This window comes from Ambystoma mexicanum, chromosome 2q, assembly GCF_040938575.1.
Source record: "Ambystoma mexicanum isolate Mex_15411 chromosome 2q, UKY_AmexF1_1, whole genome shotgun sequence".
Taxonomy (NCBI): domain Eukaryota; kingdom Metazoa; phylum Chordata; class Amphibia; order Caudata; family Ambystomatidae; genus Ambystoma; species Ambystoma mexicanum.
In genome coordinates, this window is record NC_090924.1 from 865,919,699 (window position 1) to 865,942,642 (window position 22,944).

Below are 22,944 nucleotides of genomic sequence, written 5' to 3' on the forward strand. Positions count from 1 at the left end.
AAAAAAATCTAAATGTTTAAATTGACTGAGTGACCTACTTTTGAGTGTCACATAGGTTGCAATTGTTTAAATGTCATAGTTTTGCACTTAGAATCAGCATTCTAGCTGCATGTGTAAAATTGCAAGTTAATTTAAAAAGCAACAAATAACATGACAGTAGCTGAAAGTCTGGCTTAAGGAACTTGATTCTGCCTGGCAACTACCCCATCAGCAGTGAAACTTGAGTCACCACTGTGTTCCCAGGCCAACCTTCCTTTTGCTGCCCACACAAAGGATATGCCATCTATCTGATAATTGAATTATCTGTGCTCTGTAGGAGAGTGAACAAAGCCCTCTTCACTCAGGCAAAGGTTTTTATTACGCAGTCGTAAAATGTAGCTTCCTCTTGGCAGGAGCTGGGAGGGGCACTGCCTGTGAGAGCAAGCTGGCTTGGCAGAAACTGGAAAGACTGGTTTCTATACCATGTGACCTGGGAAACCACACCCCTTTGGAGCCAGAACATAACTTTAAAAAGATGAATAACTCATAGAGCGGACATGTGAAAATTTTATAAATGATACCATAATTCTTGTGATTTTTCTGCCCACATTTTAAGAGGTTTTTCGACCCGGTGGCATGTTCAGGGGGGTGTCAGCGGAAAAGTGGATATTACTCTAAATGTATGCATGTTAAAAATCTGAAACTTCTTCAGTTAATGTCCATACTCCCTGCACACATATATGTAAAGTTGGGTCAATGTCAGAAATTGAAAAATCAGTTAAAAAGTGAAATATGTGCCAGTTCTGAATGCAAGCTCCCAGGAAGAGCAGAGTTTGAACAGGGTATACCTCCTGTAATGCATGATGGGTGCATATGATTTTAAAACAATATGTACCTCTGCAAATATGTATTTGTTTCAAATCTAGATTTGTGTGTAAGTTGACAGGAGGAGTGGACTTTCTGCAGGCTGTAAAATGACATCACTCTGACTCACAGTTCATTCCCCAATCAAATGATAAATGGAAGTTTGACCAATTAGAAGCTGAGAGAGAGGTAGGGTCAGTGATGCTAGAACACACCCACATTCTAAACACATAAAAGCAGACAGACGGGACAGATAGAGACTTTCCAAATCCATCTGCAGCGGGACGCTCTGCCGGAAAAATCCATACTTACCTCCATCAACCTCCAGAAAGCCAAACTAGAGACTTCAATCTATCCAGAACTAAGAGAACCAGAGAGAAAGCAGTGCTGTACCCAGAGAGACCCAGACCAGCAGAGAGAGCTGACCCAGATCACTGTGAAGTGCAGAGGCCAGACCAGACCAGAGTCCAGTCCAAAACCCTGACCAGATCCATGGCGAGGCCCATTTCACTCAAGAATATAGTGTGAGTACCTAGAAAACTGTGCAGAACCAATCTCTTAGTTAAAATAATATAATTCAATCCTATTTTAATCTAAGTAGAACTGTCTCCTAACTGTCACCTGTCACTTGTAAAGCTGTCACCTGTGATTTGCTAGTTGCAAGCTGCACTTGTCATTTTGAGCTTTTGAAATTTGCAAACCCAAAAACGACCTTTATTAAATCGCTCATATCTCCGCGACCGTTTGGGCTAGAGACTTGCAGTAACTTTCCTCTGATAGCTTAGAATCGTAGCTTTAAATTGCACCGAGAACCGCATTCCTACCCCTTATAGTTTTACCGCAATCGCGGAACACGCATCCGCGAATTTTACCGCGATTTGCAATTTCTTCACATGTAAAAACTGCTGCTGTTTGCTTTCCATCTGCCAGAAATTTGTTTAACCTGCTAACTATCCCTGCATCATTGCTAGTGTGAGCCTGGACTAATATTAACTAGATACCACTCACCCTGAACCTCTGAAAAGGGAATTAAAAGCATTTTAGCATATTTTTTAATTCATTGCCAGCACATATCAAAGCAATTTGGGCCTGTGTTTTTAAACTTCTGTTGTCTAAGCTTGCTGGGGTGAACTGAATCACATTTGATTGCATTTCTGAGAACTGTGTGCTTCCTTCCATTTCCTTGCCTTGCATCAAGGGGGGGAGGGGATTGCCAGAGAAAAGTGATTACATTGTTTTGTTGAAATCATATTGAGTATTTCTATACTGCATTTCATTCATTCAACCTTGCATCCATTTGAACTCTATAAAGCATTTTGTACCACCTTCTTCTTTTGTTCTTATTTACCAGTGTGCTACCTTATCCATTTCATGTCAACTCATTGGTGATTATAAGAAGTGTGCTAGTGCCAGATTCTCCGTTGTTGATCTTTATCATATCAGATTAAGTGTGCTATTCAATTATTAATTTATTCTAAAGCGTGATATATATATCTATTTTAAATTATCAAATAAACCTTTTAAACTTGCAAAACAGAACTACTTCTTGGCTCAGTGGGGTCAGGGGGATTCCAAGAGAGGGGTGTTATACAGGGGTAGTCATCCAGAACGCATGAACTGGACCTAAAGATATATCAATAAGGGTTTTCATTCAGTATTATAGACTAGGCGTTGACTTAGCTGTAGTGTTGAATTGAATCCTCTTACACTTGTAACATTAGGATTTGAGGATCATGTCTGGCAACATAGTTGCCAATTTGCCTAGCTTTTATTAGATTATTCAAACCCCGGACATTCCATGAGTGTTTTGACATGTTATCACTTATAGTTTTTTCATTTGCACAATGAGGGCAGCACCAGCATCTGAGCGACCACACACTTATTAAACAATGAATATTAAATTCCACCATCTTCCCACACCGAGCCCAACTTTGTCCAATAGGCTTCAACTCCCAGTGAGTGCCGTAATAATTCTGTTCCAGTATGGCATCCACCCCCATCGCCCTCATCTACCCTCATCATCTACCCCAACTTGATGATGTTGCCTCATAAACCTGTGGAATATTCCAGGGGTAGCCATGTTTCTTCACATGACCGCCAGATCTGGCCCCTCACCCTATTTGAGGGTAGTCTGTGGGGCCACCGTCTGAAAACAAAACAACACGGTTGCAGATAGAAAGGATATGGTATGCCTTGTGCGTGGTCAGCCGATGCATGTCGTTAGTCTGCAGGTCGGGGTCTATTGATCTATTTGGGTCTATGTGCTGTAGGAGGTAAGGGTATAGAGTTCTCTACATAAGCCATGGCTTCGGCCGGAGTTTCGAAGAAGTGCACCCTTCCTGTGTGTTGTATTCTCATCTTGGCTGGGAACATCAGGGTAAATGAGATTTGGCGTGCTCTCAGGAGTTTCTTGACTGGTTCATAGGACCTTCTGCTTGCCTGCACCCTGGCCGCAAAGTCTGGGATATGCTTCGGCTTTCCTCATAGTGCAGTGTAGCATTCTCCCTCGCCAGCCGCAGGATTGCATCTCTGTCCCTATAATTGAGGAGTCGGGCAATGATCGTGCGTGGTGGCGCTCCTGGTTTGGGTAGCGGTGCCAATGTGAGATGCGCTCTTTCGACCAAGAAGTGTTCCGAAAAGGATTCGGGCCCGAAAAGGGACTTGAGCGGGGCTTCAACTTGTTTTTCCATTTGCCCCTTCCCTAATGATTCAGACACACCCACTATTTGCACATTATTCTTTCTTGACCGTGATTCGAAATCCTTGCATTTGTTTTGTAATTTAGACATATTTTCCTTCAGCTGGGTAATGTCTCGGCTATGGTGTGCAATGGTGTCTTCACTGGAGCTGATTCTATTTTCTGTTTCGGTGATTTGTGCACTTTCCTTGTCCACTCTGGCTGTCAGCGAGCCAATAGTTGCAATTATATTTTCTAGCTTGACATTGACTGCGAGAAATCCATTTTGCGCTATTGTCTTCCCGTTCACTGATTACAGTCTCCGCCGTCTCATTAGAATTAGTGTGTACTGGGTCTGACTGCTCGTGTACGTGTCCATGGGTCCCTTCTTCTTAGTGCCTGAGGATTTTGTTGCTTTCCCTGACTTTTGTGGCTCGCCTTTTTTAATGCAGTAGTGTATGGGGCTGTAGTATCAGTAATGCCAGATTGTGCACAGTTGCGTGGTCCCCACACTTCTGCGCACGTTCCCACCAGTTCTTATAGGCTTTTCTTATATGGAATTAACAGGGGCTCAGGAGTTGGTTGTATCTCGCTTATGCAGTTGTTCAGGTGCAACCATTCAGCATTTGGGATCCATGAGTGGACTGTGTCTGCCCACGTATTATGTAGTAGTTGCATAGAGCCATATGGTTGCCAAAATTATTATTATAGCTCCCTTCCAGGTAGTACCGGCTTTAAGTGCTGGCTGACAGTTTCCAGCAGGGCTGTTACCAGTTTACAGATCTCTATTTCTTATTAGGATCAGGAGATTGTACCCTTCAGCCTTATAGTCCCTCGTGTAGCGATCAGTTTTTCCATCGTGTTTCCACCGCTGTGGGGTATTTTTCTCAGGCGTAGTCCACCACCTACCGCAACCAGTTTGTATTCAATACGGCCCAGGGCTCGGCAACACAGGTACGCTTGGAGTTACTGCAGGGCCCAGTTCCTCATGTTCCTGTGTCCCCTTCCGCCCTTACGCCAGCTGTACACACCACAGCAGCGATTTGTTACGACCGTAATATCCATGACCCACTTGGGTCTTGCAGGGCCCTCAGTGTGCTCACAATCTTCCGCCCGCCGCGTATTGATGCTGCATGGGTTGAGGATCAGTAATACCACGAGGTGCGTCCTCCGCTTCGTGGTGTTGTGCAGTTCATTACATACGCACACTTCCCCCTTGTCGCTTCTCTCACTGTGGGTTTGGTGCGTAGTACATGTTCATTGTACTCACTCAGTGGTACACAGATCTCATGCGTACGGTGCACCGTACCCCGCAGCTCCGCTTGGCTATGGAGTTCCCTCAGTGTCACGCGGCACTCCTGCACCAAGGGTCTTCAGTCCCCGTGGCTGCGTGCAGCACGGTCAATGCGTGGGGCGCCAGCACGACAGCTCCGGGGGGTTGTTGTATGACCCGGTCCTCCAAGGGGGTTGTAGGGTCGTCCTTCCGCCGATCACCCCCTCACAGTGCGGATTACAGTTGCCCGTGCAGGATGTACAGCATCCTGGCATGCTCTGGAGGTCTAGGCTCCACCCACCTGCAGCCTTCCGTCTTGTGGCGTCCCCGTCTCTGCAGTGTTCTCCTGCGGTTCCCTGCGCCGGCGGCTGTTCACACGTCCTCAGCTCAGGATCGCCAGGGCGTAGCTTGCCAGGATCTTTACTGTGTGCTCACAAGTATCTGGGCTTTCTATTCATCTGAGCTTTCGCTCCGTGGGTGGCCCCTTTCAGGATATTTTGGGTTAGGATATTTGGTCGAGCGGGAGCTCACGAATCAGGCAGCCATTTCTTCAGTGCGCGACAGCGCTCCATGCTCAGTGCAGTTTTCTGGGTCTGTTGAGGGTGAGGTTAATGTCCCTGCAGGGTATATGGGTCTTTCAATCCTAACCATGCATGGCTTATTTGGGTCCTCAGTTTGAGCCTGCCCATGCTTTGTACCCGGGAGAGCCGTTCCTGCCCCAATAGTTACCATCATCATTGCACTGTTCGGAATAGTCTTGGCACAACATTGAAACATCATCTGGCAAGTGCATAACGACACCAGCAGGAGCATCACAATCCAAACCATTATCTTCGCCATTGCCTCAAGCCAGGATGGTGCCCATGAGAACAGTGTATCGAACCAATCTTCAGCCTGCACACCTGCTTCACTTCCCATGTTAGTCTTTAGCTTGTGCAAGGCCCCTATGAGGTGCATCCGGGACCCATTCTCTGCATCATTTGAGGTTATGTACGTGCATCAAAATAATACTATCTTCTTGCACATGCCACCTTCCATCACTGTCACGAGATCCAAGACCTACTGGTTTAGATGCGTCATCAGCAGGATCGCCCTTGGCTCGCTCTTGTTAGCATTTAGGTCTTGTTCAGTGTTATTCACCAACTGGATCACTTCCCACCGAACAATCTGCAACCACTTTACATTTGCTGCAGCCTCCATCCCTGGCGTTAAGAGTGACACAAAGAACACCTCTGTTTTGGTGCAGTGCCTATATTTGTCTGGAATTACTTTGAATAACTTGGATTAATCTTCTGACAGATAATTTGATCTTTTCCTTCTCAACTTCACCAACCGCTTCTTCTTCCTTATCCTGGGGTGTTGGATGGAGGCTGGGATAGATTGCAACACCCCCTACTTGTACCTACTTGTACCACATGTTACTAAATTCTGGGTGGTGCACATCAGAAATTTTATCAAATACTACACCTTTGTACTGATTATAGTTGTCTTCATCCAGACCCTTTTTAACTAACATCTTTAAGTTCCATATTATTGTATCTTATATTCTCATTCCTTTTTAAAATTCAGTACAGTGGTCATGTAATCGTCACCTGGTGTTGTAGCGACAAAACAATTATTAATTTCCTATGCCCTTTTACTTCACCCCCAACCCCTTTTTATGACCTAACCATATAAATTCACTAGATATATATAAAAACAAGCCAAGGAAAGTCCATAAATTAGCGAAAAAGAACATTGTGCAAAAACTCTTAAAACAGATAATGTAAGTACTATCAAATAATGCAGAAACTCGTAAATATACAGTAGAAAACATCATTTCAGAAATCACAAAGACCAAGGGCCTCATTACGACTTTGGAGGCAGCCATGGCGCTATTAGCGCCATGGCTGCCTCCAGAAAATGGTGTCCGGGTCCGATCTGGTGGAGTGGGGACTTACCGGGACATTCCGCCCTTGGCGGACCTAGTAAGTCCCCATTCCAATTGGCATTCCCCATTCCCATTTGAGCCCCCATAGGGCTCAATGGGAATGGGGAAGGCGCTAATAACGGGCCTGCAAATTGCGGGCCCGTTATTAGCTCCAAGATCCCTTAACGGGTCCCGTCAAGAACGGCTGTCAGACCAGCCGTTCCTGCTGGGACCTGCTAAGGGACCTCGGAATTGGGTGGTACGGGATTACCTGCACCGGTCTCCTTACCGGTGCCTGGTATCCCTTACCGCCCAACTTGTAATGACCCCCCAAATTTCATAGCAACCCCTATTGAATAAAACCTAAATGCTTCTTCAAAATTAAATGCTGCTAATCTTATTTCTACATAAAAAGAATCGCCAAGTAAAAACACTGATAAAATACTTATTGTCAGAGGAAATGTGTGTGGTACCTTCCTAAAATCAGATAGATGCTCCCAGTATTGTAATAGTTTCACCTTCACCGCAAGCTGAGTAGTGTATACTATGGTGTAAGGTCTTTTGTACTGAGGTTCACCCCAACTGTGGACAAAGTTCTTGTCATGGCCACAGGCCCCATAACACAAAAACCACACTATCTACTGATGGGGGCAATGGGTCACTTGACTCACTTATGTCCCTTTGGGACCTATAAACACAAGGGCCCCGGCTGGACTTGGTCCTGGTGCCTTTGGTGCCAGGCTCATATAGAGATGTGAGCAGGAACACTTTATTTCAGTGCAGGAGTGCTTTTATTTTACAAGAACTTCCCAGGAGCTGAAAGCCTTTATTCCAGAGAACATCCTCACGTGCTGACTCATTGGGTGTGGCAGGCAGGCTGAACCTGGTCGGCATGGCTTCAGAAGCTCAGCTATATAAGCTGCTCCATCCTTAAGGTTGGTGCTTCGCGTTACTGTGCACTCTCATGCAACGTGACGCTCACTGGCGCTTAGACCAGTTAACTTACCTGTGAAACCAGCCGTTCTCCTGCATACTCGCCTCCAGGAAACCGGTGCTTCATCTGCAGACACATCTCCTGTCATCCAGTTATCTTGATCCCGACGCCGCAGCACCACACTCTGCATACACAAACTCCGACCCTGTGAAGAAGAAGAAAGACGAGGTTAGTGCATCCGTCCTAGGGCCGCGCCACATTTGAAACCTACGTAATCCCCTAGTTAACAATTTACCAGTTACTGTCCTGGTGCAGTTTCGTTCCTCATTCCCTCCAGCTGTCACCTCGAGTTTTGGAGCTTCTGCCGGGCCGGCAACATCACCTGCAAGGGAAGAAAGCAAAAGAACAAACATCAAAAGTGGAACGGACAGCAATGCAAGACAACAAACTTTACAATACAACAAAAACAGATGAGGAGAGACAAAGGCAAACAGGAACACTTAACTGAAGTATAGTGGTTTAGTCGCAGCAGGACTGGACTACCACGTGCAAAGGACCAGTGAACGAACTCGGTCCAGATCATACAAGCGCCCCTGCCAGAAGCAGCAGGACGGAGTGCTTGCCAAAACTAATCAACAAGAGCAGTCCCGAGCAGCATCACCTATCACCTATTACCACCAGTCAGCACATAAGCGCAGAGGGCGAAGTCGGAGCCGAGCGACCTCACCCCTGGGAGGGATGCAACTGTGCACCAACTCCTCCGTAGAGACGAGATGAGCGTAACAGTTCTTAGTATACACCCTATCACCTCGGCAACATTTGTAATGGTGGCCTGCTCGCAGATTCTTGTGAAGCACTGATTTCACCTTCCATTCGTCGTGGAGCAGTCTGTTGAGAAAGGTATTTCATACACTTTGTTAACTGAGTCAGATATGAAATAAATGCATTCCCCAAAATTGACACAGCCCTCTGAGCATCAGATGCACTATGCACAGGAGAGAACAGGATTTGCAGATGTCTCCCCAACACTATTTCATGCAGGGAGAGATGATGGTCCTTACAGGGCTGAGTTCTCAAACTGAACAGGGCCAGAGGTAGGCAGTGCACCCAGTTCTTTTTCAGTGGCCAACTTAGTCTTTAACAAACCGTTCATCCATTCGAAAACACCAATGGCCTGGGGTTGTTAAATGGAACATATCTTGTGTTTAATTCCCAAAAGAGCTGCAAGTTCCTTGAACAGCTCATTAAAGAAGTGGGTGCCGTTAACGCTTTTAAGCGTCTCACGCATCCCTCCCCCATCGGGGGAACACTTCTCTCACCAAAAACCTGGCGGCCGACTTGGCATCATTATGTCCACATGGACCAGCCTCAATCCAACAGGAGAAAGGACATGTTACAACTATGAGGTCACAGAAGGTATTACATCTGGCACCCATATCTGCAAAATCGATTTGATGGTCTCAAAAGGGGCCAATGGGGTGAGGCAGTGTTCCTCTCAAAGCCTTTAATGTCTGTCCCGTGCTATACATCTGACAGACAACACAATTGGGCATAAAAATACACATCAATTTCTGAATGTTGTGCACATACCAAACTTCTATGTCTGTGGCAATATTCTGCTTGGACACGTGGGTGCGGTAATGAAGTTGACCAAACGCCATTAAGGCAAAACCTTGGGGTATCTCCACCTTCCCTGTGCTGGTCTGTCTCTGCACTAAATCAGTTGGGGACTGCGCACACCCCCTTCTTTGCAACAACTTCTCACTTTGCAGCCCTTGACCTTGTATCTCAATTATTTCAGTGTGGGACCTGCAACTGCAAATACATTTCACAAACGCTGGATGGTTAGGAATATCTGGTATGGGTAAATAAATGGCCAGCTTTGCTTCCGTGTCTGCTGCTTCATTCCAGAGGGAGATGAAGTCTGTGCCACTGGTGTGGGTGGTACACTTCACTGCGGCTAGTGTGAGCTGTGACAGGACATGAATCAATCGATTCAACAAGGCTGCATGCTGCACCGGGGACCGATCTGCTCTACGAAATCCCCTTCTCATCCATCTCGACAACCCTGAATGAACGGTGGTAGTAACATAAACCGAGTCCGAATAAATCGTAACTCGGCACCCTTGCGCTGCCTCAAGTGCTTCAAAAAGAGCAAACAATTCTGCTGCCTGTGCTGAAAAATGGCCTGGTATCCTTTGCTGCACAAAAACCTCATACCCCCTGTCCACTAATCACACCACTGCTGCCCCAGTATGTCGTTGGCCTGTCTCCTGGTCAATGGTTGAGGACCCATCAACAGAAAACACCTGTCCGCCATCTAAATCATAGTCACGTACCTTAGGAATATCCTCCTCTGGACCCTCGTATGTAACACAGTCATGCACTTCGTCATCAGTAATGGGTTCAGTTAGAAAAGTAGCCTGGTTCACTGTTTTCCAACAATGTCAGTAGATGGACTTGAAAGAACCACTTCATATTCGAAAGCCCTTTGCATAGTCAATGTACATTTGGAGCTCTCCAGTATTGCATATACCGCGTGTTCGACATACAGCATCAGTGAACACCCCATAACAATAGGGGCGGACTTCTCCATGGAAAAGCAGCAGCAGCCAATGCTTATTTGCATGGAAACTGTCCTTGCATGACAGAGTCCAGCATGCCATTGTAATATGCTTGGGGTGTGTGAACCATAGTGCTGTGCTGCGTCAAAACTGCAAGTCATCATCTGGCCATTAGAATGTGAAAAAAGATAGAACTCGTTAGTGTAGTCAGGAGTTGCCATTACAGGAGTAGTGGAGATAAAATCTTTCAGCTCCTGAAAACTGGTAACCATCTCATCCATCCAGATAATAGTATTTTACGTTTGGTGTCCTTCTTGAAAGGCCTGTAGCCATGACCCAAATGCAACTCCTCCTGCTGGCATTACTGCACCTTATACCCTCTGTCAACCAACAATTGTAACAAAGCGATAGTCCTCCCTGCACTGTTTGGTAGTACTCCACACCAACAAATCATCCACAAATTGAATAATGGTACTGGGAACATCAATATTTCCTAGGCCCTCATGGAAAACCCTGTTAGAAATACTCAGGGATTCACAGTACCCTTGAGGAGGCCTAGTATGGTGGAATCTGCTCCCAGCAATCGTAAACAATGTGAGATATTGTGAGTCTGGTTGCAAGGTTACTGAGAAAAAGGCATTCTTGAAGTCCAGCACAGTAAAATGGGTTGCCTCAACAGGTATGTTGCACAGTATTGTAGCAGGGTTTGGAGCCACCGGAAACTCACTCTGCCAGTACTGCATCATTAAGGGGGTGTAAATCCTGAATCATCCTCCAAATAGCCACCTTCGATTTCTTCACGGGGTAAATAGCTGTTACATGGTGGATTAGTTGGTACTATAGTACTCTGATGCAGAGGGCATTATAATGTCATAAATCCCTGCCTCCACTGCCTTTGATAAGAGATTCTGTTTAACTCTGGGTAACACAGTGCCAGGTTTCAGTGTGATGTGTATTGGTGCAACACTCCATAAAAGCCCTACGTCATGCAGATTACTCGTCCGCTGATCTTCCGAAGCAAAGGAGGGGGCAGTCCACACCAGTAACATGGAACAGGCTACATGCCTATGTTGTATCATATGTTGTATCATTATCATTATCTCATAAGTGACGCACACTTCCAATATTATCTCCCCTTCCTTTTCTTTGTTCTCAAAAAGGTCCTCATCTGAAACCTTTCATTGGTATGGTAGGATCAATGCACAAAACTGTGCGCCACATTTTGGACGGCTTAAACAAAAATTCAGAAGGTACTCACCAATATTTATTTGTCACTTGTGGCACTGCACTAAGTAATATCCACACCCACCAAAGGTTCCTCTTCTGGGTCGGCAGATAGGCTCTCTGTGGGTGGTCCTATTCTGGATATGTTATGTCCCTGGAAAAACAAATTGTTTTGAACATTGTGGCCCCCTGGTAATGTCACTGTGCCATTCGACACATCTTTACTGTTCGGTATGTGAAGACCGTGCTGTTGTCCTTGATGCACTGTATACGGTGGTATGTTACTGGAGCCTGGAGCTGGCAACTGTGGAAATGATGGTGGGGAGCAGGCAGGGCCAATGGGCAATGGCGCACCATAAATAACTGCTGGTAGTAGCTGTCCATATGACTGGGGGTATGGGGCAGGGCCTCCCTGGGGATAAGGATAAATCTGTTGCTGTGGGTATATAAAAGATTGCTTGCTTCTACACTCTTGAAAAATTACCCATTGGCCTGCATGTCCAACACCGACCCGCTCCTCCTTCTCGAGGCCCCATTCCTTCAAAACCCTGTCACCCTCCCTGGGCCCCTGAGATACCCCTCTGCCTCGCTGAAACCCCCCTGGAAAAACTCCTTGATACTGGGGACGATACCCACCTGCCCAACCTCCCCACACAGGTGCTGCCCACATGCTGGCCTAAACCAACCTGAACTCTGCCGGTCCTTCTGACTGCACGGTAGCTATAACCCCCTCCAACGCAACCTTTGCTAACTTCTTTTGAACCAGTTTTGCATCCTCTGCGTGCATTTGCTGCGCAGCTTCCGTCTACTTTTCTTTCAACCTTTTACAGTGATGTATGATTAGAGTGAATTTCCGCGCAGACCTTTGACTCAATCCCAACTTTCTTACCTTCTGTACTTCTTATGAAGTCCCCTTTTTACTATGTAATAAAATAATGGAATCGTCGATCCCAGGAATCTCCCGTTTCTGCCCTCCACTTCTCTTGTATATGCAAAATATACTGTGCAGGATCCTCGTCTCTCATAGTCCTCTGCATGATCGACTGGTGATTAGGCGTATCCAGGTATGTTCGCCGTAGCACCGCCCAAACTTGAGGCCTACTGTCATTGGAATGTGCCTCGTCATAACCATCGTCGCCCAACTTCATACCCAGGTACCCATCTTTAACCCATATGTCGTCAGTCTGATCTCCCAGTATCGAAACAAATGGGCTTTTCAAATCCCTTACAGTCAAGATTGTACCAGTTGTTTGCTTCTCACAAGCATAGATCCACTAACCTGCTCCAGCGGTGAGGGACGGGAGTGCCTTTGAGATTTGTTTTTATCCCTATGGGCTCATGGTATATATTGCACCCTTCCTGGTCCCTTGTGTAACAATGGGAACTGTGCTTCTACCGTCTTCACCACTTTTTGTTCCCTATCGCTGACCTCTTAGCCACTGCCATACACCTGTGTATATTTCGTAATCTAGGTCCCTACAAGCTCCCTATTTATGGTGAGATCACAGGTGGCTGATCTTCTTCCAACTAGTGTCCCACTCCTCTACTCCCCCTCGCGTACGGTTATATTTGTCATCCAACCATACCATAATCAATATACTCATATGTCCCATCCCCTTTTCTCCATCCTTGTGGCCGTCCCCCAAAATGGGGACGGTACCAGAACCGTTGGCAGTGACAAATTGAGCTTCCCGCTATAAGTTTAGTAAAGCGCATGGGACGTGGCATTGGGCATGGGATCGCCCACCCTACAACACCTCACCCCAGTCCCTTTTCGGCACAGATTGTCGGACCTCCCTACTGGCGCAGAGACTTTATTTCCGCTGGCTCGCCATTTTCTTTTTCAATCTTATTTAATTTCGCATCGGTGCCTTGTCTCCCCGGCGCATGTCAACCACAGGAGGATTCATGAGATGTACCTCATGCGCCCACCAATTACTAGCCTCGAACCGCCATGTACTTTGTCTTGAGTGTTTCAGGGCCCGACCACTGCTGGGATGCATGTTAGGGTTCCAGCGCTCTCGGTCACAGGGCATTAAATAATCGGTTGTCGCGGTGGAGGGAGATCTTCCACACTTCTCCTCCTCCCCGCCTGAAGGATTTCATCTCCAGGACCTCTCATCAAGACAAGGTAGGCCCTCGGTTCAGCCTGCACCGAGGTTGTGAGGCAGGGCGTTACGACAACCGGCTGCCTGGCCGAAGACTCAACGGCTTTCAGTGATCTGAGGTCTATACCTCTGCTTTAGGTGCAAGACCCAAGATGCATCCTCCCGTGTCTGCGGCCTCTCTTGGCATCCACGCCTCCTGTCCCGGGTGTGGCACAAGGCTTCAAAATGGTGGAGAGGCACGTGGTGGAGCCTGTCAGGCTGGTGGCCATCTTGGATCTGGCTCAGGGCTTGCCAGTGCTTTCACCTATTGAATGGCCTTTGCAAGAGGATCCCTGTGCCCTTCCCTCAGGAAGCAGTGACGGATCGTATGGTGCAGGCTTCTGGTCCCTTCAGAGATAAATCTACCCATTGAAGGAAGCCCTATGGCTACATGCATCAGGCGCCACCAGCAGCAAAGGTCCAGTGCCTTGGAAGGCTGGGCCCCGAGGGACACAGCGGCTTGCAAGGACCACATCTCCAAGCACTTCCTCTTTATGCATTCCCCTCTGATGAAGGAGCTCCCGAAGCACATAGTGAAGGAGGTCATCCCACAGGTGGTGCTGCCCAGGCCCCCTCCTCTGGGTATTCCTCACGTTCCTCCAGCCCTGTCAGACCCAGTGGCGGTCTCTCCCCTGGTGCCGGCCCTACCGGTTGTTCTGACACCTCCACCTCCTCTCGTGAAACCAAAGCCTCCCCCTCAACAACCATTGTTGCCTGTCTGCGGCTCCGAACCTAGGGGGACCCCGCTGGCACCTTTAGCCCAGGGCCCGGATTCCCCTTGGTCTGTGAAAAGAAAGGGGGGGGGCGAGGAGGATGACACCTAGGACGATGGACCCTGACCCTCTGCATCCTTTAAGCCCTTTCATAACGGCCTTCAGGGCCTGGCGGAGTTCTTGGGGGTCCTTCTGCCCGAGGAAGCCCCCCAGGTGTCAGGAGTGCTAGCAGAGGTCTTGGGGATATGTACCACGATCCGGTCTGGCATCCTTCTCCAGAAGGATGTTCTGCAGGTGGCGTGAAAGCTCTGGGAGAAGCCCACGGCCAAGGCCCAGATGAACAAGAAGTTGGACAGCAGGTTTAGGCTGATGGACGGTGAGCCAATCCTCCTTGCTCCCACCCACAGCCTCATTCTTCAGTGGTGGCTGCAGCCTCCTTGTATTCTAAACCAGCTCAGGACTGCATCTGTGGCAAGCCAACACAGATTGCCCTCTTGGCTGCGGCTAACCAGATGCTGTGGTGGAAGCTTGAGTAATTTCTGCCCAACCTCCCTTCGGACAAGCAAGTACTTCAAGGCTGGCCTGCAGGATGCCCTGGCCATTGCTCAGGACCTCCTGGAATTTTTGATCTCCCACATCGACACAGCCAGCATAGGGCTGTGCCCTGGGGTCCAGATGAGAAAGATGGCATGGATGCATGCCACTAAGTTTTCATCTGACGTGCAGGAACTAATCTGCCCTTCGAGGGCTCTGAATCTTTTTAATTCATCAACTGATGATGAGTTGACAAAGAAGAGAACCTCCACTCAAACTGCTAAGTCCTTGGCCATCCTTACAAAACCAGGTCAGAAGTCCTTCCCTCAGTCCCAGGGTAGGACCAAGTTCAAGCCCTGCACTTTTTCCAGCTTCAAGGGGTTCCAGGACAGCGGTACACGAGGCCTGACAGGTCACCCAGCGACAACAGTAGGAAGCAGCAGAGGACGTTGTGTGGGTTTTTCCGCTCCCCCTCCTCTGCCCCTGCCTCTGATGCCAAGAAGTAGTGACGTCAAGGTCAGGGAACACAGCTCACCTGTGGAGGGCCGTTAAGCTCTGTTCCACAACACCTGGAAGCGTCTTTTCAGCAATCTGTGGATCCTGTCTGTAGTCTCCACAGGCTTCAGTCTTCCTCTTCATTTGCCTCTACCATCCTCCCCTCTCTTCGTCAGATCGGGGTCCCCGGCTCCTTTACGGGAGGTCCTTTCACTCTTGGTGATGCAGGCGGTAGAACCAGTTCCTCTTGTAGACAGGGGCTCCAGTTACTTTTCCAGGATTTTTCTAAATTCTCGGAGGACAACTGGGATATCATTCAGCAGGCCAGGGGGCCCTCGACTTAGTCCCAGTATAAGAGTAAATTGACTAGATGCTGACATTGGACTTGCAACAAGGGTCTGGACCTTGTCACCTGTTCTCTGGATGACATACTGGCTTTTTCAGTGCACCTGGCTCATTCTGGAGTTCAGGTGGATACTTGCTGCACCTATTTGGCAGCCATTGGGGCTTACAAGAATTCCCCTGAGCATGTGTTTTCTGCAGCCTACCCGGTAGTTAAGGCCCACCTCAAGGTTTTGCCTAGGCTTTTTCCACCAGTGCATAGGTTACCCAGTTTCGGACCTCAATGTGGTTCATGAAGCTTTGCGGGCAAGCCTTTCGAGCCAATGGCCTCTGTGGACATCCGCGTGGTGACATTCAAGACAGTTGTGCTGGTGGCTCTCACCTCTGTGTGCATGGTTAGTGAACTGCAGGCGTTGTCCCCCATGCAAGCCCTTGACCACTTTTCACGACGACTCTCATGATGCCTATCCCCAGGGAACCAGACCAGGTCCAGCAGCCCCGGGAGCAGGCATCACGTTCCTGGGGAAAGGCCCAGCGACCCCTGTTAGGGGCCATCTGTACCCAGTCCTGGCACCTTTGGCACCAGGCTCATATGAGACTTCAGTCCTGGCGCCATGGGCGCCAGGCTCATAAGGGGAAAACTTATCTGGACTTACCTGATGCAGACCATGCTGCAAGGGATCCAAGCCCTCAAGAGGCCTAGAAGGGACTACTTTACCTAGGGACTCTTTTGCCACTCGGGTGTGGCAGTGGAGGAATACTTACCTGGAACTACTTTAGAGGCTATTTAAACCACGCCCGAAGAGCAGCACACGCTTTGCGTTATTCTGCATCCAGCAGCGTAACGCTCACCGTGCCTGCAGCAGCATCCAGACTTCAGCCACGCCCGCCTCGAACCCGGAGCACCTAGAAACAAGGGAAAGAAGGAGAAAGGTTAGAACCAGAACATTTACCAGCTTCTTACCTGATTCCAGAGCCATCGCATCGTCGAACCGAAGGAGAGACTTTATTTTTAAACACGTCGCATCGCCAGCAGCAGCGCTGCGCTGCACTCACCGTTCCTCGCAGCATCTTCACGTTTCACCGCAGCCTCCCGCATGTTCCCGCCGTATTCCGGGGAGATAAAGACAATAAGGTGAGCCAAGGGAACATATAGAGGAATACTGGTTACCACCCTAAGACCTACCTGATTTACCACCGGGGGAACCATTCCTCTCCTCAGGTCGGCGCAGCTCCCACTGCACCATCGCCGTACCCCGGCCCCTAAGGGGAAACAAAAGCACAACAGGGTGAATCAAAAGGACAATCAAGGGGAGCCACCTCCCGCCATAGACTTACCTAATTTTACCGCCTGAGGTATAACTCCTCGACTCTGGTTTTCTCTCAGCACCTGAATAAAGGAGAAGACCACAGATTACAGGATTGGATAGGAGTGATGGTCAGGCATTTGAACTCTTACGAACTACATACTTACGGCGTCTTGCCGGGAGAGTCAAAACAGCCCTGGAACTCACCAATTCCTTCGACCAGTGGAGCAACTGGTCCATCACGCGCCCCTGCGCTCGAAGCAGGATGGCGAGCTCACCCTTTCAAACCATAAGGTGAGACTTTAGAGGGGACATCGGAGGTGGTCAGTGGGGAGAACAACGGGGGTGTGGGGAATTTACGCTCAACTCCACGGGTGGTTAATTCCCCTTTCACAGAAGAGTACTCCTACCGGCCAGACAAACGACACATCTCTGCCCAACGCATTACGCTGGAGGAGGCCGCAGCAGCCCAGATCAGACCGGCGCCTCTGTGGGAGTCAGGTGAGCGTAACAACGACAAGGTCATCTTGCACACTCACCCAAACTTCTTGCTTAAGGTGGTCTTTCCATTTCATCTGACTCAAGAGTTCATGTTGACGACCAGGTGCACATAATGTGGTTAGGAGTAAAGATAGGGTGGTGCCCTTAAGTTTAACCAGTTACTTTGCAGTGCTTCAAGGTGGAAGAGGATGTAACCCACGTGTGGTGAAGATAGAGGAGAGACAGCACGACCAATTGGAAAAGGGGATGTGCGGCCAGGAATGAGAGCGTGGGATCACGCCAGGTCACCAACAACCAGACATGTAAAAGAAAACGCTAGGGCAAAAGGCTTGGTGCACCCTTTTCTAAGAAGAACAAGAGCTTTATTTTGTATAGAAAAGGGAAAGGGCAACAGGGTATTACAAGGCATTTGCTGCAGAGCTCTCTCTCTCTCTTGTCCTCAAAATAGAGTTCATCTTATAACTGTACAAATTGTCATTTGTGGCGCACTTGTATACAGTATTCATCCCGCACCCTCATTGGCTGCCGCCTATTTACATGCTAATAGTTACATATATCCCCTTTTCCAATTGGTCGTGCTGTCTCTCCTCTATCTTCACCACACGTGGGTTACATCCTCTTCCACCTTGAAGCACTGCAAAGTAATTGGTTAAACTTAAGGGCACCACCCTATCTTTACTCCTAACCACATTATGTGCACCTGGTCGTCAACATGAACTCGGCAGATAACATTGAGGTCAGCCTGGTCCTTGCAAACAAAGCAACTCTTTTCTCATCCCAGACATGCAGGCGCCCCCATCATGCCTCTCCGTTGTATTGGCCCCACTCTTTGCTCTCCTTGGTACAAATCACGGACCTTGTTCTTCTCTGGTCCCCCCTTTTTCAGTTACCCCTCCTAGGAGGTAGGTCCCATTAATCCATCCACTTTGTGAGAGATTTAAGAGTATTATTCCTGTAGATCTGGCTGTTTAAATAGAATAACCATTATTCTGGGGGGCGCTAGTGACCTAAATCTCAGTTCCAGTTTTAGCAACCCAAGACCTCTGCTTCAGCTCCCATGAGCATGACCTTAGTATTCTGCTGACGCCCTTCTCCCATTTCTCTGCTTGCATTCCTTCCTAATTGTTCACAGGTCTGACTTGATACATTTATATGTGTGTGTATGTGCATGTTCCTTGCTGCGCCTTGACATTGGAATGTGATAATCCAGCAAGAGATGAGGCCTAGTTGTTCTTTGTCTCCAACACAGAGATCTAAATCTAGAGTGTAATCAACTAATTTTGCATATGGTAGAACATTCCTTTTAAAGATATGCTACATGCAAAAAATGAATGAAATGTAGCTCCTACGTTATGTGCCCATTAATTTACATTGAAAATTGCAAGCCGTTCTTTCCATCGTTTGTGTTTGACTTGATGCTGCAGCGACATTGTTTAAAAAAAAAAACTTCACCTAGAAAAACTTAACACAGAGCTTGTGCGCTAAAGCCTCATGTACGCATCCTCTGCAACGTGTTGCCCAGAGGGTAAGGCATCATAGACAACAATGCATTGCCTGAACATGTGTTTGTTTGCAAATTCTAAGAAATGGCCGCAGACCCCCATGGTCGTCCTTCAAAGTACTCGATAGATGCACATCGTTTTTCCAGTTCCTCCTTTTCATAAGCTTTGACACTGAGTGCAGCACACGCTATCTAAAAACTCGTGTCTGTTTTGTCAGCTGTATTATGATAATTTTGTTCACATATTTTAAGAGCCAATCAGTCTGCTTTAGTTAGAGATGAAAACCAGCAACGCCATTGTACTGGAAAGTCAGAAGTCAAAATATGTTGTGTTCCGAGCTAGTGTGACAACTGTTATGGTAAAAGCACCTTCGTGCACTGAAACCTTCATTTGTTTAACTTCCCAGTGGAACCTCACCTTGTTTGGCTTGCAATCCTTTGCCTGCCCATGTGCACCTTGGGAAAGATCTTTTTCCTAGGGGCTAGAAGGGAACTACGGAACAATGTGCTGGTGTTATTTTTTTGTTAACGAAGGAACCCTTTTGTTATTTCATTCCTATCCTTAAACTCATGGTGGCTTCTTGGGAAAGAAACAAAAATGTAGTGTTGACAATATTGCTACCTTGTTGTGGCTACAGACAAAGGAGTTGCTAGGGATAACCGTGGGGGGCGATAACCCTGGGTCTTTTGGTTGTAGCCCCTCATAGAAGCTCAGGGGCTACAACCAAAAAGCTAACTAGCCCTGTGTCCCGATATAGGCATAGCCCCGGATATTTTCCAGACCTAGCTACACCCCTGGCTAAAGAAAGCCGCAAGCGTAAGCAGAGGATGTGTGTGTTCTTTTACTGCGATGTGATGATTGCTTTTGAAAATGGCACCTCTGAAAGGGCTCTTTTCCTTGTTGGGGAAGAGTCACAAGCGTCAGTTGAAGGATATTCTATTTTTTATGCAGTCATCAGCTCTATTGTTCATTAAATCTGATGCAGTTACAGTACCAAGTGGCAAACAATTGTGTGATTTTTTTTTTCCTTTTTTTTTATTGCTAAATACTTTTCAGTGAAAATACCAGTGGAAATATATTGATTCCTTTAAAATCTGTGTTCTATCTAGCACCTGCTGTTTTAATAAACAATGTTCGTTGAATGCTGTCACAACGTTAATTGTAAAGGCTGATCCCATCAACAATGTTATGCTAGTAAATGGGAGTGCAAGCACTGGTGAACACCTCTTCCGCTTTATCCCTCAGAACTCGCCCACAATGCACCTGCCACTTATCCTGTCACTCCGTATACCCTGCTGCTCCCCATAGCCCGCTCGCCCATAGTTCTTTGTAGCATTGCTGTTGCAACACACAAGAGAACAGACCGAAAGAGCCTTCCACACCGGAGTGATTTTGGCAGAGTAAATTGGGAAGTTTAGCCACTCACTATGCCTTACAATCATAGCGTCCTAAAAGAGAGACACCCATTTTAACCAAACATAGCTGACCAGCTGCTCCTAGTATTGCGGCGTGTAATTAGGTTTCGTTATGAAGAGCAATAAAATCAAGTGACTACGTATAACATAAACAATATTTTTTTGCTACCTTCTATGCGGATGGTGTTTTATTGACCGTAAATATAACTCGATAGTGCAGCAGAGATGGCCTCTTCCTGCAATGAAGAACTCAAAGATGGACAGCAATGTATACAATAATATAGCAAAGCAAGGAGCCAGAGCGACATATTGGACAGTTCCAGATGCAGTCCATGGGAACCCCAAACTAGGTTCCTTATAGGGACTCAGAATTGGCTTTCCATAATTCCTCTGTAATAGGCTTCCTTGAAGGAGGTGGTTGTTCCTACCCAATGTAAGAGCGTCTGCACAGGTTTTAAATGATTTGATATCTGCATGTGCTATTGTGTCATGTTAACATATTAAAATGTATTTGCAATGTAGATGGAAATGAATTGTTCTGCATGTTTTTTCATGAATCCCTCCCGCTTAATGTACCCGGTAATGCAAAACAAATAAAAATGGCTTTTGAAATGTTAAAACACGTCTGTTTTCTTTTTGGCTGATCTAAGATGAGGAAACTGTTGAGTGTGGTAGGTGATTTTCTTTTTTCCACTTATGAATTGAATTTTGTTTTATTCCAGAGTTATGTTTTTAGCACTTTTAATAATTTCCTTTCCTTTTTTCCTTTGTGCTTCTCAGAGGAAATTGAAGGTACATGTACAAATGTTTCACTGCGTAGCGCAATAATGCTGTTTGAAGAACATGTGTTCATTATTAGATTTCGAGTTCAATTCGAAGTTTATAAGGCCTTAGTATGCTTTCCTTGGAGAACTGTTATAGGCTCACACAAAAAAACCTATTGAATGCAAACCGCTCCTCTTTGGTATGCATTTTTACTTTCCACAGTCAGATGTATGGAGTGTTTTAACCACGTCACTTAGAAATTAATGCTTAAATGATCAGCAGACATCTATTTTAGTCGAGGAGGGGGGAAGGAAGATATATGCAAACAGTTAAAGAAATGTCAGCAAAAACATGGGGAACATGTGTTTATGCTTTTCTAAGAAAATTACATGGCCTTACAAACCATTGTTTGTAATTAAGCATCACAGGGAAAAATAATTTCCTTCAGTTCTTTAAAAGCAAGTTCAATTTTAAAAAAAAAAGGTGTGTGTGTGTGTGTGTGTTTTAGTGTTAATGTTGAGGAGGTAGTGACATCTTTATGGCATTTTCTGTCTTGTCTGTCTGCTGTTGCTATCACAACTAAGTCCTTTCTTGTCAGGAATCCCACGGGAGTTTTGATTCTTTAAAGCTGTGGGGTGTCAAAAGCACAGACCTTTTAATTTACTGAAAAACATGTTTGTCATCAAAACCCTTTCTGTCGAATCCGCTGAGCCAGCATCTAAAATATAAATGTTACATTGCTGCTCGTGATCATAGTGAAACCTCATTGTATTGTATATACAATGCAATATTAAACAAGGGAACAACTTTGTCAAGGTCCCTAAAATGTAGTAACTTTTAGGAACGAATCGTGAACCTCATGGTCTGCCTTTCTTCCAAAGTCTGACTGAGAAAGTTGTTCTGAAGCAAGACAAAGCTCATTTGTTCTCCTTTTGTGGTGAAGGGTTAGGGTCAGTCTGTTTGATGTTTGATTTATGCAAACCTTCTACACCGTAAGACAGGAATCTGGCCCATTAATATGTGGAAAACCACCATTCGACATTGTTACTACTGGGGTAGTAACTCTAAATGTATGTTTTTTCCTATGTTTTTCTTGTTATACTTCAAAATGTCATGTTTAACTCTCCTTTTGCATTTCTGGCTGGGTCTCTAACTGTTCTGCTTTATTTCTTGGCTTTTGTTCTGTCTGCCTTTACACTTCCTCCAGAAGATGCTGAATGTGCTGCTTATAACAGTGGAGCCTACATAGGTGAGCAATTGGCTATGAATGTCCATTTGTTCTGCTTCTCTTTTGTCTGGGGTAACTATTGTGGGCTTCTTTCATTGTTGGGGAACACTGTTCACACAAAATTAACATTCCTTTGCCATAGAACCAAGAAGATAATTTGCACAACCCAGGCTCATTGGATTTGACAAAAAGGGTTTACTACATGTAACATGTTTCCGTAAGCCAGAAAGAACATCTTCATAAAAAGTCACATGCAGATGATTTATTTCCCAAGCACCGCTAATAGAAATGTGTGCAATCTTTAATGAAGCAGTCACTCTTTGAGTTTTTGTTGCTTCTAAAGATTGATGGCATGAGGGGGTTAGCGTGTTACATTTGTTTACGTTTAGGAAAATGTCTGTTTAAGCAGACGGTTTGTATGCTACACACAACAAATGAGACACTGATCAGAAAAGTGGACACTGGTCAAGTGTAAGGTTTTGGTCTTTAAGTTTTTCATGTAGAAATTGGCCTACGTTTCACAAAACCCTGCAGTACAGCATTAACTAATTGAAATATTTGTATACTGGAT

At 46.5% G+C, this 22,944-nt stretch overlaps 1 protein-coding gene across 6 annotated transcripts in view; it reads left to right on the plus strand.

The window, feature by feature from the left end:
• MPP7 (MAGUK p55 scaffold protein 7) overlaps positions 1 to 22,944 on the plus strand; it is a 1,979,219-nt gene that overhangs the window by 1,462,085 nt on the left and 494,190 nt on the right. For 5 of the 6 annotated variants that reach the window (XM_069648102.1, XM_069648105.1, XM_069648103.1 and 2 more), the window contains one exon: positions 22,356 to 22,394. The exons of the other annotated variant lie outside the window; for it this stretch is intronic. In XM_069648102.1, coding sequence (XP_069504203.1) covers positions 22,356 to 22,394 — 39 coding nt within the window. The remainder of the gene's footprint in view (positions 1 to 22,355; positions 22,395 to 22,944) is intronic. 6 annotated transcript variants of the gene reach the window in all.